The sequence below is a fragment of the Rhynchophorus ferrugineus genome, unplaced genomic scaffold (assembly GCF_030347505.1).
Source record: "Rhynchophorus ferrugineus isolate W39M unplaced genomic scaffold, kcgeb_rfMv2 rfM8, whole genome shotgun sequence".
NCBI classification, from domain to species: domain Eukaryota; kingdom Metazoa; phylum Arthropoda; class Insecta; order Coleoptera; family Curculionidae; genus Rhynchophorus; species Rhynchophorus ferrugineus.
In genome coordinates this window covers 2,169,633-2,185,948 of record NW_027472587.1, presented here as the reverse complement: position 1 = coordinate 2,185,948, position 16,316 = coordinate 2,169,633, and the positions used below count along the sequence as shown (strand labels likewise).

Here is a 16,316-nt window from a genome sequence, read left to right as displayed (position 1 = left end):
ATAAACAAAATTAATTTGTAGACAATATAATTTTATTTAAATAATTTTCAAAAATAACTATTCCTATATATCAGCATAAATATAAATGACTCGATTTTTATAATCACTTTAACATTTATTTTTTATAAGGTATAATACGATGATCAGTCTGGTCCTATTCTTTGTGAATATCTACACTGCAAGAACGACAATACAAATCTCCACTACAATCTAAACATTTATATACCGCATCTTCATTACACAACACACACCAAGGTAATTCTGGTGAATCATTGGTGTCTTCATCAACTTCTTTAAATGTATTTAACGGACATCTTTCTTCCAAAGACACTTGGCTAACAATCTAAAATGAAATATTTTATTAATATTAGCTACATTACTAATCATTCAACAAACCTTTTTAGTAATATTATGTATCTCTTCTTCAGAATCAATTTCATCTTCTATATCATTTGATTTGGCTTGATCCCTATGTTCTTCTCCCTTTAATGTAGCTAATCTTTTAGCTAAATTATCTGTATAACTATGGGTTTGTTCAATACTTTGTTCTGCTCCTAGCTGTTCAAGAAGTGATTCAACCTTCTCCTGTTCAGTTTTTGTGTCAGGTGGAAACTGCTGTTAAATAGTTAGTAAAAATAAGTCTTAAAAATGTCATATAATTTACCCTTGTTTGTTGTGTTGATTGACTAGCATTTTCCCCTTTTAATTTAGCAAGTCTTTCTCTTATTTCACCATCAGATGGAGGAGCTTTTTCTTTCTCCTTTAATCTGGCCAATCTATCAACAATGTCTTTATCAGCTGGAGATAATCCGCATTTCAAGTTTGTAACAGTTGGATTTTCCCTATAAACTGTTATGGGTGGAGCTGCTGGATTTTCCAAATTTTCTAATCTTCTAAAAATTTCTGTTAAAATAACTAACAACTATAATTACTCTAGGGTTAATTAAGTTTACTTTAAGTATTTATCTGGGGGTTCAAATATTTCCTGGGATTGTGAAGAGTTATTCATTTTTCTATAACATGTTTTACAGACGCTAAATTCACCAGAACCTTTGGATGGAACTTTAGCTTTTTGTTTCAAACATTTACTGCATAAGGCAAGACCACAATTTGCACAACCCAACTAAAATTAATGTTAAGTATATTTAAACCAATATAAAATATTTTATAAATTTTAGTTGCACCTTACTTCTTTATGAAAAATATTGAATTTGGTTCCGCAATGATTACACGACATTTTGATGGCTAACTTTATTGGAAAAAAATATATTTAAAATTCGTTTTTCTTCTACTGAAACGCTCCTCTCATCAATAAATCAGCTGTGTAAAGCGCCATCTGTATTTAGTCAATATCTTCTTTTCAAGTTCTTGGCACAAATAAGTGGTTATATTATTTAAAAATAATATATTTAACAAATATTAATATTTGCCAATTCATACAAAACTGTATCTCGTAAAAAAATCATTATACAAATTGTATAACAAGGAAAATTATACATTCAAACTGTCATTGTCATAATCATATGGTTAATAATTCGAGATGTTATCTATTAATGCTTAACAGATAATTCTCAGGTCAACAAACAAATTATTAAAATGTGTTAAGTTTTACTATGCAATAATTACTGGTACTATATATTAGGATTATATATTGAATACAGATACGCTCTTTAATCTATATGCTATATATTTATTTAATTACTAGTTCCAATATTTTAAAGACATTTTTTTAGATTTTTGCAGAGCCGTCTATAGATCAAAATGAAATTGAAAAGAGCCGTTATTGTTTTTGGCTCATTGATTATTTTAGTAATTATTTTTACTATATACACTGCTAAAGATTTAACACTGTCAGTTAGAAAAACTACAATTACTCAAGAACTTAAGGATGTAAGAATTACTATAAATTATACGTGTTAATTTAAATACACTCATTAATATTTTTAGAATCAATGGTTGCATTTTGAAGATAGAATTAAGCAACTTGAAGATGATTTAAGTCGACATCATAATGCAGTTGCTGAAATAAAAATTGCTATGCAAAATATGCTTAGCTCTAGTACAAATTCAATGCAAAATAAGAAAGTAGCCCCACTTCCATTAAAGCCACCTTTGGAAGTAAATAAAATGATTTACAGTACACTATGCCCATTTCACATAAACTTTAAACCCAGAGCTGATATTCAAATGTTGGACTTGTATAAAATATTAACATTTGATAACCCTGATGGTGGTGCTTGGAAACAGGGTTGGAGAATTGAAGTAGATGAAAAAGAGTGGAACAGAAAAAACAAGTTAAAAGTTTTTGTAGTGCCACATTCCCATAATGATCCTGGATGGACAAAAACATTAGAAGAATATTACATAACTCAAACTAAACATATATTGGATAATATGATAGTAAAATTAGCTGAAGATGCAAGAAGAAAATTTATATGGGCTGAAATATCTTTCTTTTCAATGTGGTGGGAAGAGTTGGAGAAAGAGCAGAAAGAAGTTGTGAAAAGGTATATTTAAAGACATATTTATATACAGAATAACAGTATATATTTTAGATTGCTTCAAAACAATCAGTTAGAGATAGTTACTGGAGGATGGGTTATGAATGATGAAGCCAATTCCCATTTTATATCAATTATACATCAATTGTCCGAAGGACATCAGTGGTTAAAGCAAAACTTAAATTACACACCAATCAGTCATTGGTCCATAGATCCTTTTGGTATGGGTTTGACTCAACCAGCAATATTGAAAAATGTTGGTTTACAAAATATGCTAATACAAAGGGTGCATTACTCGGTAAAAAAAGAATTGGCAAAGACCAAACAGCTAGAATTTAGATGGAGACAATTATGGGGTATATTATTATTTTTTAAGATTACTTTTGTATATACAAATATTTTTTCAGATAATTCAGGTTCTTCAGACATGTTTTGTCATATGATGCCATTCTATGGCTATGATGTTCCACATACCTGTGGTCCAGATCCTAAAATATGTTGTCAATTTGATTTTAAAAGGCTACCTAACCATGGACTACATTGTCCTTGGAAAGTTCCCCCCGTACCTATTACTGATAAAAATGTTGCTCAAAGGTAAATTCACCAAGAGTTATTCAAGTTGTTCTAACATTTCATTTATCTCTAATTATGAACATTTACAATACTATTATTTTTAGAGCAGAGATGTTGCTAGATCAATACAGAAAAAAATCAAAACTTTACAAAACAAATGTTGTCATAGCACCTTTGGGAGATGATTTCAGATATGATCATCCAACAGAATGGGATGTTCAATACACGAATTATCAGAAACTGTTTGACTATATGAATGCCAATTTACAATTGAATGTTCAGGTATTTCAATTTGTTATATAAAACTATATTCTTAACATTTCACTAACTATATAATAAAAATGATTATTTTAGGCTCAGTTTGGTACCTTAACAGATTATTTCAAAGAATTAAGAAAAAACAAAGATATTTCAGAATTCCCTATTTTATCTGGAGACTTCTTCACTTATGCTGATCGTGATGACCATTACTGGAGTGGGTATTATACTTCTAGACCATTTTACAAACGAATGGATAGAATACTTCTGAGTTATATTAGGTAATACATTCTAATTGTATTAGCATAGATTAGTTAAGTTCTAAAATTTTAGAGCTGCAGAAACATTGCATGCACTAACCCATCATAGTGGTAAACCTGGCTCAGAGTGGGTGACTGATTCAGTTAATGGTCTAGAACATTTATTGGTCAGCGCTAGACAAAACTTTGCTTTGTTCCAACATCACGATGGCATTACTGGAACTGCGAAAGATCATGTTGTTGTTGATTATGGCAAAAGGTAAGCATTTTTTTTTAATTTTACGTTTTCATAAATCATTTTACTAATTATTAGATTATTAACTTCTATACACAATTGTCAAAGAGTTATACAACTCTGTACTAATGTTCTTCTGGAAGGGATGGGCTCCCAAGGACCTTTTGAACAAGATACAAGTTATTACAACTTTGAAGATATTTGGCATTCTCATAATAATCTTCCTGAAAGAATGCAAATAACTATCGGCGTTCCCGATTTACCGACGAAAAAAGTTGTAATTTATAATTCTTTGGCTTTCACTAGACACGAAGTTGTTACCTTCCATATAAACACACCATTCATTGAGGTAACTAAACAATTGGTGTTGAACTTGTTTCATAAAACATTTGTTCATATAGATATTCGATTTTCGTGGTAAAAGAATACCGTGTCAGATATCACCAATATTTGAATATGGTTCCACAATGTCACAAACAAAATACGAACTTGCCTTTATAGCAAATATTCCCGCCTTTGGTACCGTCAGCTATACCATTACTGCAGTTTATAAAGAGAACAAACCAGAGTAAGTGTATCAGCTTATAATACATTCATAAAGGAAAAATATTGTAGAGAAACTGTGTTCTCCCAAATTAAAATATTTAATCAATATGGTGAAAAAGCCCCGAATGGGTTTAAAGTAGAAGTTTCACCAAGTCCTACTGAGTTTAGTTTTCAAAATAGTCGAGTAGGCGTGTCTTTCAATAAACAGGGTCTTTTAAAAGCTATTAAAACTGGCACGACTACTATACCTGTGCATCTAGACTTTGCAAAGTATGTAAACACCATAAATGTATATGTTTAGAACCACAGGTTGCAACAAAAAAAATTTTTAGATATGGCGTCGCTTTTCGACACGATCACGATAGAAGCGGTGCTTATTTATTCCTGCCGGATGGAGAGGCAATCGAAATTAAAGCGGAAAATCCAGTCGTGAATGTTGTTGAGGGTCCTATATTGTCATATGTTACTATTCAATTACCTTATGTCAAACATAAAGCAATATTGTACAACACGCCGGGTGAGTATTTTGTATTATTCTGAAAGACCTACTATGTTTATTCAGCTCTATTATTTTGTTGAGATTATCAAACAAACTTCTTAAACTGACATCTATGAATCACTAAGTTATTCAACAATTTCCTCTTGAACTAAATTTAATTTGAAAATTCCGAAAGTTCCAATTCCAATCGTGATCAAAATCTCCGACATTTGAAAGGTGATAGAAATATGAGTGCATATACTTAGTCACTTTGTGAAGCGCCTAACAAATAGGTCCTTTCATGTTATTGAAGTGGACCAATCACTCTAGACAAAATTAATCACCTTTCTGTCATCAATATCAATATATAAGAAGTCATGCCATTTTTACATCGACGGCGCCTAGAAAATCACCATCCTCGAAATGCATAGTGGTTACTGTTCAATCAAGAAGAATACTGTGATCAAAACTTTCCAGTTCCAAATGGATATCAGAACCGTGTCAAGATTTTGTACATTTTAATGGATCTTATATATAGTATCTTATCTATATCTTATATATAATAACTTCCTTAACATATTTTTGCGCTACACACCCTAAACAAATTTATTTTTCCTCAAACTTACTATTTTATATTTATAGAATTACTTCCATATTTTTTCATTTTTAAATTATTTTTAAAGATTCAAAGTACTTTCAACTATAAATCCGTTTTTTTCATTTGTGTTTCCGTTTAATTTTTGCAAATATATTTACACTGATTTTAAGGGGCGGATGGTTTGGGAGTCGAAATTCAGAATACAGTGGACATTCAAAAAACAAATAACTTTGAGATTGTTATGAGATTGTCTACAAATATTAACAATACAGATGAGTTTTTCACTGACTCTAATGGATACCAGGTATATCATATCATAACCATAATGACACGGGATTATTTAAGTTTATATTATTACAAATTTCAGGTTATAAGAAGGAAACGATTTAAGAAATTACCACTACAAGCTAACTTTTACCCTATGCCAACTAAAGCTTATATAGAAGATAAAACAACACGTTTAACAGTGGTGACCAGCACACCTCTTGGTTGTAGTTCTCTGAATTCTGGAAAATTAGAAGTAATGCTTGATAGACGATTAAATCAAGATGATAATTTAGGTGTAGGTCAAGGCGTGCTTGATAATCATCCCACTCAACATATATTCAGAATTATTTTAGAAAAAAAAATGTCGTCTTGCCAGGTTTGTTACTTGCTAATATAGTAATTAGTAGTACTAAATGTTATCAGCACTTATCATCCATTAAGCACTGATTAAGTTTTTATGTTATTAGACTTAATTATAATCTACATCAGTGATTCTCAACTACTGTGCAGCAGCACTTTTTTGTTTCAAAATGTTGAAATTGTTAAAAGTAGGCTGTGAAAAAAGTGTGATATTTTTCATGCTTGCATTTATGGTGTTTATAAATATAACTTTTCTAACCACTTTGTCTCACTGAGTCAAAAGAATTAAATACAACTTCGGTATTCCTGGATATAAATTCATCTCAAACGCGTGAAGACCTTGCGAACGAACTAGGAGTTGTTGAATTAACAGTCGGAAAATGTTTACGTGTCTTGTAATCCAAAATTAAGATTCAATTGCAACTAAAGAGAAAATCTACTATGAGGGGATTATAAGGATGAGGAAATTCCAGAGTTCCACTCACATCGCGACCAAAAGGTCACAGAAATGCTCATCAGCAATCACTGCTCATTTTCTGCATTTAGCAGAAATAACAAGGATGTACTGTGTATGTTAGAATCGAATGAGGCTAATTGCTAAGGTCTACCAATGCCAGGTCAGGTCAACAATTTGAATGAAGAAGTAAAAAGTCCAGTAACAATAATGTGTTATCCGCTTGCACCGCATACAAAATATATAATAGTATTGAAATTTAAAGTTTTCGTACTTAAAAATTTGGTCTTTCTGATTGTTACTTGTTCAGAGCAGTGCAGCGTGATCTGAGTTATACAGGCTTGCGAGACTCAAAGAAATGTAAAATTGGAAAAACGAACGGAAGGCCCCAAAATCGACATCGTTACTTCTATATTGCTCCAAAGATTTTGATTCAACTTGTACTAATTATATACTATCAATTAATTGATTATTGATCAATTCAAGCAAAACAATTATAAGAATTAATTTCTAAATGTAATGTATACATACATATAGATATACCTACTTTTAGGCAGCTGTAATCGATCATCCAGCTGGATTTGCAACTCTATCGGCAAGCGTAGCCTCGGACTCCCTCTTGAATCCCTTAATAAAAATGTTAAAATCGCAAGATGATGACGAAAATAGAGCGGATGTATATGCACCTGAATTTCAAATGGGCGTGGATTTATCGGTACCAACGTTCAAAACGAACGTATATATAGAAGGAAAATACCATACCGGTCTGATTTTGCACCGACAATATTTGGACACCTGCTTCCTTGATTCAGTCCTAACCAAACAATTTCCATTGAGTGAAGGCAAAGTATGTTTTATTATAAATTTTATCAAGAATTTTTCAACAATAATTAAACATTTTAGGTCAATTTAAGGCCGCTCTTTCCACACCTAGAGGGTAACAAACTGTACAAAGCAACTTTGACATTTTTAAGGACAGAAACACTAGTTGATATTAATGATGATATTGAATTTTGTCCCATGGAAATGAAGGCGTTCTATTTATAAATTACTTTGAAGTTATATGTTGACCTCAGTTTTGAAGTTTCATGCTCATTTCTTTGGAAAAAATTTACTCTGTGATACAAAATAATCTCCACTATATATATATATATATATATATATATATATATATATATATATATATATATATATATATATATATATATATAAATGCTTGCTTGTCTGTTATACTGTTACCAATTTCAAATGTCGCTAAACCAAAGATGCAACTGTTAGCAAAATTTTCAAAACTAAGGTACAATGCAATTGTGTAAATTATATCGCCGCGTATCTATGTGTTGTCTTCTCCTATTAAGTTTCAGCAGCCAATTTGTAAAGCTTGTGGGTGTTGGCATTACATAGTTTTTTAATATTTTAAACTTCACTTCCTTTTGAATCTCAACTCTCTTTGGTAAAATCTCTTAAATCACTTAATAATAAGGGTCCTCATTTCAGATATCATTAGCTTTTTAATTTAATTTACTGACGTACAGGGTGTATTTTTTGTATTCTTTATATCCATTTGTAAGCTGAATTATCTTTAATACTCCGTTTTAAGACTGTATTGTACTGTACCCTGTGACTGTATTTATTTTTTTATTATTTTTAATTCTAAATTTTAACTTCTGACGTATATTTTAAAAAAATAAAAACATATTTTATTTTAAACCTAAATAAAGTCCATTGTAGCATTTAAAATATTACCATTTTTTTATAATCTATCAAGTCAATATTATAATTCAAGATCTCGTGAATACCAGATTTACGTCATTTTATAAAAACTGAACATTGTTCTGCAGAAGTATATTACTACAGGTAAGAACAATTTAACACATAAAATACATATGTACAAAAGTCGGTCGCAGTGGCTTAGACAGGTAACACGCAACAAATGTCAAAACGGAAATTCTCATACTATAAATGGCACGTCAACTGTTTATAAAAATCAATTTTATGCACATTACTTGGGAAATTATCTAACGCAGTTTTTTCGTATTTGCTCTGGCCTCTACGGCTAAACTTCAAACGAAGCAGTGACAAAAAATTCAAATAAGTATTTCGAATTCCCAAGTAACATATAAAATTCAGGTTTCATGAAATGACTCCAATACATTTTTATATACTTGGAAGGAACTGAGGTGGCATTGCATATAAAACATGTGAGGACGTCTATTATACCATTTTGTAAACAATATCAAATAGTTGCTACCCCTTATTTGCCAAAATCACTGTGACCAAATTTTCATAAGCAATTATTTTTACCTGAATACTTCCACAGAAAAAAATCAACATTACATGGCATTCTTGAGATCTTGGACTATTAGCTTAATAGTTAATTATAATATTTATAATTATGCAACCATAGGAACCAGTAAAATTTAGTTAATTATAAGTAACACAATATTCATAGGATAATTAGAACTATATTATTTTGTTTTTTATAGTAACTAATTCCTAGTAATATTTAATAGACAATTTGAATCTCAATAATTGTTTTTATATATAACTTAATATATTTATAAACATATCTAGGCATGCTTTTTTTTATTAAATGCACAGTATTTTCACTTGATCCTTGATAAACTAAAAACTCTTCTATATCCATAGTTCCGAGTTATAGAACGCTACTTGGATGTGGGTGAAAGTAATGATAAAAAATAATTTTCTACTTGTATATTTATAATTATTTAAAAATAATTATATTTATCACTATACTTTCTCTGATATTTTTTTCGCAATTAATGACACTACTTCAGGGTCAGTAACTGCTTCTAAAAAATCAGAAATATCCTTATAACTATTTTTTATATTATCTTCTTTTTCTATGGGGAATCTCTGTGACTGTTGTTTAATAAAATTTTTTAAATCCTCTCCACTCAATTCCTCAAGTCCAATAATAAAATCGCATGATTCAGAGAAGTCTTGAATCTTCTTAGTTTCATGCTCAGTTAATTTTCCATGGCCTGATTGTGATTCTGTCAATTTATTTTTTAAAATATTCAATGCATCAGTGGTATTTACCATTCCCTGTAAGTATCTCCAAATTACATTATTATACCACTATTATTTATATATTTACCTCAATCATGTTTGGGTTTAGAGCAAAACGTTTAAAATTGTGTTCTTGTGTATTTATTATTCCTCCAACTAGAATAGCTGTTATACATTCTTTAATATGTTCTACATTATCCGTTGGCTGTGAAGTTAAATACATGATAAAATACAACTTAAATAAAACATATTAACTTACTAAAGGCAACCATGTATTAATACTTATTGCAAATTCTAAATTTTCCACATAATGCCACCATCTATTGGGAACAATTAAGACATCTCCAGGATTAAGAATAACTTTATAACAATGGCCAATATCTATAAGACACAAATTCAATAATACTATGATAAACCTTACTAATACATTACCTTTAAGAATAGATATGTCTGGAGAGAAAAAATTAATCTTTGAATAAATACTAGATTCTTCATATGGAACCCTTGAAGGTCTTAAATTTTCTTCTGGTGGAAATAATAACCAAAGCTTGCTATATGTGTGTTTAAGAAATTTGATAAAATAGAACTATTCTCATAAATGTATATTATACCTTCCAAATGTTTGTAACACCATATTACACCCATATGTGTCTATATGGCAAGGTGTATGAGCACCTTTAGATCCAATCCAAATTGTAGTGTCCTCAACTGTAATTTCAGGAAAACCTAACTCTGACCAAGATATATTCTACTATTACATTGATAACTTGCAAAACATATTAATATAATACTTACTTTTTTTAGTTCAGTATTACTAGAAAACCAATCTCTTAAATACTTATAATCAAAGTACCACCACTCTTCTATGTTAGAATTAGACTGATTTATAAATTCTTGAAATGTTGCTACCTTTGTAGAACATCTACTTTCCCATTGTGGCTCCTATATAAATAATAACATTACTTGTTATAGCAATTAATTAAAATTATAAATACCTTAGTAAATTTGTTTTTTCCACATCGAAATGTTAACAATTCGTTTTTAATAATTTTCTTCCAATAATATAAATCCCAATTTACAATACTTGATTTAATTTTGTTACGAATAATTAATGGTTTCTTAGTATTTAAAATTAAATTTCGTAAATTACTTTCAGTACCAAAATACTCCATTTCGTAACAGGCGAACCATAGAAAAAAGGCCAATGTTATCTACATAAAAAAAAGTTATCTGAAAACATAAATTTTTCTTTTGTATATATTAGACAATACATACTAGGGACGCTGAAATATATCGAGTTTTTGTTCGATCTATCGATATTTTTTATTCTGCGTTATAACGATATATTTCACCACGACCGACATCCTTAATGCAAACATAGTGGTTAGGAATGAATTCTACTACATCGCCAATTATCACACCCAGGGGACTACAGATTAAAAATTGTTTTATATTAAAAATTGAGGAAATATGGCGTGTATAGTTGTCAGTAAATTGTCATCTTTTGTCAACATCCATAAATAAAAACAGATGTGAAATTGTAGAAAAATACTATTAACAGAGAAAATATAATTATATTTCTAAAGTTTTAAAAGTAGCAAGAGCAATTAAAAAGTTTTAATTATTGTTGAATTCAGTCCCACATTTTTCCAGGTAGAGATTTTATTTAGTATTACAAGGACTCTAGAAAGTAATTCTAAAATGCGGAATTTTTTTATATAAAATAACCCTGCTGTTTTAGATGTCTAACATAATACCACCTTTATTGAGTAATTCACCACCTCCTCCTCCAAGTATTGATGATGATGAGGATGATGAATTTGGAGATTTTGCAGCTTCAAACAATTTATCCTATGATTGTGGTAGTAATAATATGATAATTTTGGTAACAAATTTATATTTTATCATTGTAGATATTTCCTTAACATCTTCACCAGTACATTTATCAGATCAGCCATTTGAATGTCCTTTACCAAATGGAAGTTTGGACATTAATAGTAATAGTAAAGAAGATATTAATAATATTTTGGAACCATCAGATTTAGAATTACCAAAAGATTTTTGTGATAAAAGAAAAAAACATAAGGAAATAAATGGGGATATGGTTGTTGAAGAACATGACTTAAGCACATATAATGGTTTACAGACTGACTTAAATAATACATCTTTCAAATCATCACAAGATCATTCAAATTTAGATGAACTAGAATCAAGTGTCAATTGTAAAAATGTTGAAACATTAGTAACAGACAATGGTGGTTCTGTTGCTTCTAATAGTGTTAAAGATATAAACAATTTTGAACAACATACATTATTAACTTTCAAAATAGAAGATATTAAACCAAACAGTGTTCATACAAATAATGAAATTATAACTAACTGTGATATAAAGGAAACCTCCATTGATAAAGAAGATAGTGTAGTGGAAAAACCAAAAAATGTTCTTCATAACTCTAGTGACATACAAACTTTTAATAATGAAATTCTTGAAGACAATGTTGTGTCTGATGGTGGGTCATTTACAATTGATGATGATTCTGAATCTATATTTGCTAATAGTAAAGAACTAAATAGTAATTCTCATTTCATAGATAATAATGACATTTTAAAATATGAATTAATAAATGAAGACTTACCTGAGTTAAATGAAAAAGTTATGGAAGATAATGACTATGAAGAAATAATAATGGAAGATGATAAAACTTGTCAACCAATTGAAATAAAATATGATGAAAATATAGATGTTAAAAAAGCAATAGTAGAAAATCATGAGGATAGATTTGGAGATTTTGGTACAGTAACTGAAAATACAGCACAAGAGAAGTTGAAGGCATCAGAACCTATTTTAAATGAGTCAGATGAAGAGTTTGATGATTTTGCAGATTTTACTTCATGTGAAAATAACATAGTTCAAAATTTGCCTTCTGTTAAAACTGTAGATATCACTGATAATTGTGATGATTTTGGAGAATTTGCATCAATATCATCTGACAAAATTTGTACATCTAATGACAATATATTGGTAGAGAATGTATTATTTAATGAGAAACAGGCCTTTGAGAAGTCAACAGTGATTCTTAAAGAAATGTTTCCTGCTAGTGAAACTGTGATAAAAGATTACTGTAGTCAAGATATTGAAGTGAATGATAAAATTTTCAACCAAATAAAGAGTATTACAGAAACTCATGCATTGTCATTCCAGTGGCCTAAATCTGCTAGCCAAAATTTTTTATTGAAGGCTCTAAATATTGATTCAAGAAACATAGTAAGTTTTTTTGAATACTGTATATTTATGGTAATTAATATTATTCATTGTAGTTATATGGACCTGGTTGGAATCCTTCAATGCCACGTTTTGCTGCCAATTTGAGTTTAACACCTCTGGAACCAATCAAATCTGAAACCCCAGCATCTCTTCCTAAAAATGAGATGCATTTACAAAATCCTAGTACTGATGAAACACCACACTTGGATATGGCAGATTTAGAAACCTCTGAAGTATCTGACTGTAAGTTTTTCTATACAGTTAACACATTACAGTTAACAGCTAAAAATTATTTTAAAAATAAAGTCGATGTGATTCTAATTATTTTATTGAATAAATATAAGTACTAACAACATATAAAGCTGCTACTTTTTAAAATCACTGCATTTTTATGCACATTCTGTGTAGAAAGGATTGAGAAATAAAATGTACCCTGGTAATGTTACATTATTATTTTCTAAAATATGTCTTAATGATATTTTATGCAAGAATGTGTGTATTTTTTGCAGCCTTGTTATATGATATTTCTAATTGAGCTACTATATACGTTTTTGTTTTCATGCTTACTTTGGATGTTTATTATAAACAATTTATTTTGCCTTCCCTTTCCTTATCAATGCACAGTCTCCCAATCAATACTTTTAGATATTGAACAATTTTTAACACAATTAGAAACTCCTTTAAAATCTACTTCCTCTTCTCACAATTCCACTTCTCCTACCAAAGATATAGATAATTGGGAAGTTTGGCTTCAATGTAAGTAAATGCTTAATAATTGTCAGTTAATGAGAGAGTTGTTAAATAAGTTTTATCAGAATATTTGCAAAAATGTGTTAAAATATGAAATTAATTATCCTTATTGTTAAAGCAATGCCTACTACTAAAGGAGCCACCAAGCTACCAGAAGAAACCAAGAATGTAGAAATATCTAAAAGTACACCTGTCTGTCCTAGCCTGGATATACAGCCTGTTCCTGTAATCTGTTTGAGTGAAGAATCAACAAAGGGTGGGAAAACAACTTCCGATGATTTTGATGATTTTGTATCTTACACTGAAGCTCCATTACCAGAATCTTCTCTAGGACATAACGTTCTATTACGAGAAACACACATATCAGCGAAATGTGAAAAAACTGATGATAACGATATAGTTAGTTGGTTAGAGCCCACGATAGTTACTCCGGAACTGTCCCGTCGAGAACTTCAAATTGTTGACGCAGAAGAAGAATTTGATGATTTTCAAATGATCGTTCCTGATGATCAGCCTAGCAAGACGACAACATTATCAGTAAAACCATTAGATTCTTCAATATTAAATATTGTAGACAAAAACACCAACAATGAGCCATCTTTACAAGCTAATACATCATCAGATGATTTTGGTGATTTCACATTCTCTTTACCTAAAGAGAATGTACGATCATCTAATACTAAAAGTGGCGACATGAATATGCTTATGCAGCCAGTTCTAGAACCTCTCAAACCGGCTGTTGTACATAATCCTGTAGCATCAACTCAGATAACCTGGCCAGATCCAGGTATATCTGATGAGGAGATTAAACGATTCGAAACATTGAGCTATTCGAGAGTAACAAATGACTCAATAATTGTAAAAAATGATTCTAACAAAAAAGCCGATCCGGAAAAAATAACTTTGGGAAAACCTAATGGCCTATCTAGTGAATCTAGCAAAACGTCTACAATCAGTAGCGTGAAACAAAACCATGCTGAGGATGACGAATGGTCTGATTTCGTATTCGTGCAATCATCGCCTCTTCACAAGTTGAAAATGGAAAAGGAGAGGAGTTCAACGCCTGATTTGCCTTTGTCGGTCTTAAACTTAGGTAATATTCAACCAACCAAACAGCCTATACCTGTAATAACACCGAACGGTTTAGTTCAAACAAAACTATCATCAAATGTATCGCTGAATTTACCGAATATTATGCCAAACAGTCGAATGTATGGTCACGTTCATAATCAAAACAATCTTGCTTATCAACCGTCCATAATAAGCAATCAATATGCCAGTCAGGCTTATGGGGGATTTGGTAATTATCAAGCTAACACATCATCGAGGCCACAAGTACCTGAAACTCAAGATGATGATGAGTGGAGCGACTTTGTATCGCACCAAGCACCCACTCAGAAGACAAACCCCACTAAAACCAATCAGAGCTGGTCTAACCAGGCGAATCAAATATCTAGCTGGATAGGTGCCACACCTAACATCATAAGTAATCCAACAGCTCATCTCGAGAATAGTGACGTGCAAAAACAAAAGCTGCACAGGTCGGTCCAGAGCAAGAAAAGCAGTGTTCCCAATATCGCGATGCCAGATTTAGATTTTTTTACACCAAAAAACAGGACTAACCGCAAATGACTAAACGAGCAAGTTATGCTATAAGCATTTAAACGTGGCCTGTTTTTTAATTATGTAGTTATAGTTAAAAGGATTGTGGAAGTGTAAAAAATATAAGTTGACAGAACCAAATATTCTTTTGAGGTATTTCCAATTATGTGGTTTGAACATCTTACACATTAAGTGCTTTATCACTGCAGAATCTGTAATGTAACGTTTTTGACTAATCATGTTAATTTGTCTACCTTTCAATCGCGAATCTTTCACAATCTATATTAAAACTAAAATTAGATAACGAATTGCACTGTATTTTGTTTTATGATTATTAGAATGAATGATTAAAATATTAGCTGTGATTTCAAGAAGAATGCTTCGGTTTCAATGTTGCATTGAAACAATAAGTAGATTTTGCGGTAAATTGGTTTATTATTTATAGAATAGTTTTATCGTTTTTGTTTTTGTTCTATCGAAGGCGATGGTGAATTTTGGTTGGTATGTAGAATTTAAGTATATACAATAGGCATTATTATTATTAAAATTTCTGTGAGATTATTATTTATGGGAAATATTTGTAAAAATTGTATAAATGTATTAATATATAATTTATTTTTAAAAGTGATATTAAGTTGTATGAGGGCTACTATTATTTCATTCTAAAAGAAATTAATATAATATAATGATAGTATATTTGGTTTTTTTTACAAAATTTTTAAGAATTGTTTGGTCCGGATAATAATGTTGAAGTAATTTGTTATTTATTAATACTAAGTATTATTCCTTATTTAACAGTATATTTAATGCAGTATTAAATTTATGTATATTGGGATCACTGTTTATTATATTTGCGTAAATGGCATGGGTTACAGAGCCCATATTACTATTCTATTATTTTAAAGTATGTTTTAGCAATTCATAATTTACACTATAAAAAATCACTATTGTAAATAATCAATAGTATAACATATTGTTATTGTGTATCATTCCAAATAAATTTATTATAAGTATACGTATCTTTTTTTTTTCAATATAACCACTACATTCAATACAATAATAAGAATAATTAAAGTGTAATGTCGTATAACTTACTAATACTACCATAGACATCTCTAACACACGGGCTGAAAAAT

The 16,316-nt window shown here is 30.1% G+C and overlaps 4 protein-coding genes across 12 annotated transcripts; 2 read left to right on the top strand and 2 right to left on the bottom strand.

Annotated features, from left to right (window-relative positions):
• Window positions 1-14: 14 nt before the first annotated feature.
• LOC143201491 (abscission/NoCut checkpoint regulator) lies at window positions 15-1,351 on the bottom strand. 4 transcript variants are annotated; one of them, XM_076412600.1, is made up of 5 exons: window positions 1,190-1,351; window positions 954-1,123; window positions 665-893; window positions 397-615; window positions 15-343 (listed from the first exon to the last, which is right to left on the bottom strand). In XM_076412600.1, the coding sequence occupies exons 1-5, from the start codon at window positions 1,235-1,237 to the stop codon at window positions 155-157; spliced, it is 855 nt and encodes a 284-aa protein (XP_076268715.1). In that variant the 5' UTR covers window positions 1,238-1,351; the 3' UTR covers window positions 15-154. The 4 variants fall into 4 exon arrangements, with proteins under 4 accessions (XP_076268715.1, XP_076268716.1, XP_076268717.1 ...); XM_076412601.1 differs by having other exon boundaries at window positions 397-612; XM_076412602.1 differs by having other exon boundaries at window positions 665-890.
• Window positions 1,350-9,100, top strand: alpha-Man-IIa (alpha-mannosidase 2). 2 transcript variants are annotated; one of them, XM_076412591.1, is made up of 16 exons: window positions 1,350-1,628; window positions 1,734-1,890; window positions 1,948-2,507; window positions 2,556-2,857; window positions 2,909-3,095; window positions 3,179-3,356; window positions 3,429-3,613; window positions 3,666-3,851; window positions 3,906-4,176; window positions 4,229-4,395; window positions 4,443-4,643; window positions 4,706-4,890; window positions 5,620-5,753; window positions 5,817-6,092; window positions 7,084-7,377; window positions 7,434-9,100. In XM_076412591.1, the coding sequence occupies exons 2-16, from the start codon at window positions 1,762-1,764 to the stop codon at window positions 7,575-7,577; spliced, it is 3,399 nt and encodes a 1,132-aa protein (XP_076268706.1). In that variant the 5' UTR covers window positions 1,350-1,628; window positions 1,734-1,761; the 3' UTR covers window positions 7,578-9,100. The 2 variants fall into 2 exon arrangements, with proteins under 2 accessions (XP_076268706.1, XP_076268707.1); XM_076412592.1 differs by having other exon boundaries at window positions 1,366-1,575.
• Window positions 9,101-9,230: 130 nt separating this feature from the next.
• HSPBAP1 (HSPB1 associated protein 1) lies at window positions 9,231-10,944 on the bottom strand. Of its 2 annotated transcripts, none has more exons than XM_076412594.1 (8): window positions 10,839-10,944; window positions 10,559-10,774; window positions 10,359-10,505; window positions 10,175-10,311; window positions 9,996-10,114; window positions 9,823-9,944; window positions 9,652-9,768; window positions 9,231-9,599 (listed from the first exon to the last, which is right to left on the bottom strand). In XM_076412594.1, exons 2-8 carry the CDS (start codon window positions 10,733-10,735, stop codon window positions 9,282-9,284), a joined length of 1,137 nt encoding a protein of 378 aa, XP_076268709.1. In that variant the 5' UTR covers window positions 10,736-10,774; window positions 10,839-10,944; the 3' UTR covers window positions 9,231-9,281. The 2 variants fall into 2 exon arrangements, with proteins under 2 accessions (XP_076268709.1, XP_076268708.1); XM_076412593.1 differs by having other exon boundaries at window positions 10,559-10,793; window positions 10,839-10,913.
• A 94-nt stretch (window positions 10,945-11,038) lies between these two features.
• Afti (Aftiphilin) lies at window positions 11,039-16,193 on the top strand. Of its 4 annotated transcripts, none has more exons than XM_076412395.1 (5): window positions 11,039-11,253; window positions 11,305-11,425; window positions 11,477-12,828; window positions 12,882-13,071; window positions 13,697-16,193. In XM_076412395.1, the coding sequence occupies exons 2-5, from the start codon at window positions 11,305-11,307 to the stop codon at window positions 15,208-15,210; spliced, it is 3,177 nt and encodes a 1,058-aa protein (XP_076268510.1). In that variant the 5' UTR covers window positions 11,039-11,253; the 3' UTR covers window positions 15,211-16,193. The 4 variants fall into 4 exon arrangements, with proteins under 4 accessions (XP_076268510.1, XP_076268509.1, XP_076268512.1 ...); XM_076412394.1 differs by having other exon boundaries at window positions 11,043-11,216; XM_076412397.1 differs by having other exon boundaries at window positions 11,043-11,253; window positions 11,305-11,422.
• The last annotated feature ends 123 nt before the right edge of the window (window positions 16,194-16,316 follow it).

Bases quoted from the DNA above. Each gene is read 5' to 3' on its own strand.
- LOC143201491 (XM_076412600.1), bottom strand. From the start codon at position 1,237: ATGTCGTGTAATCATTGCGGAACCAAATTCAATATTTTTCATAAAGAA. The intron at 1,124-1,189 runs GTAAGGTGCAAC...CATTAATTTTAG, and splicing joins TCAATATTTTTCATAAAGAA to TTGGGTTGTGCAAATTGTGG. The intron at 894-953 runs GTAAACTTAATT...AGAAATTTTTAG, and splicing joins CCCCCAGATAAATACTTAAA to AAGATTAGAAAATTTGGAAA.
- alpha-Man-IIa (XM_076412591.1), top strand. From the start codon at position 1,762: ATGAAATTGAAAAGAGCCGTTATTGTTTTTGGCTCATTGATTATTTTA. The intron at 2,858-2,908 runs GTATATTATTAT...ATATTTTTTCAG, and splicing joins TAGATGGAGACAATTATGGG to ATAATTCAGGTTCTTCAGAC. The intron at 3,852-3,905 runs GTAAGCATTTTT...ACTAATTATTAG, and splicing joins GTTGTTGATTATGGCAAAAG to ATTATTAACTTCTATACACA.
- HSPBAP1 (XM_076412594.1), bottom strand. From the start codon at position 10,735: ATGGAGTATTTTGGTACTGAAAGTAATTTACGAAATTTAATTTTAAAT. The intron at 10,506-10,558 runs GTATTTATAATT...TTATTTATATAG, and splicing joins GAAAAAACAAATTTACTAAG to GAGCCACAATGGGAAAGTAG. The intron at 9,945-9,995 runs GTAATGTATTAG...TGTGTCTTATAG, and splicing joins AGACATATCTATTCTTAAAG to ATATTGGCCATTGTTATAAA.
- Afti (XM_076412395.1), top strand. From the start codon at position 11,305: ATGTCTAACATAATACCACCTTTATTGAGTAATTCACCACCTCCTCCT. The intron at 11,426-11,476 runs GTAGTAATAATA...TTATCATTGTAG, and splicing joins CAATTTATCCTATGATTGTG to ATATTTCCTTAACATCTTCA. The intron at 12,829-12,881 runs GTAAGTTTTTTT...TATTCATTGTAG, and splicing joins ATATTGATTCAAGAAACATA to TTATATGGACCTGGTTGGAA.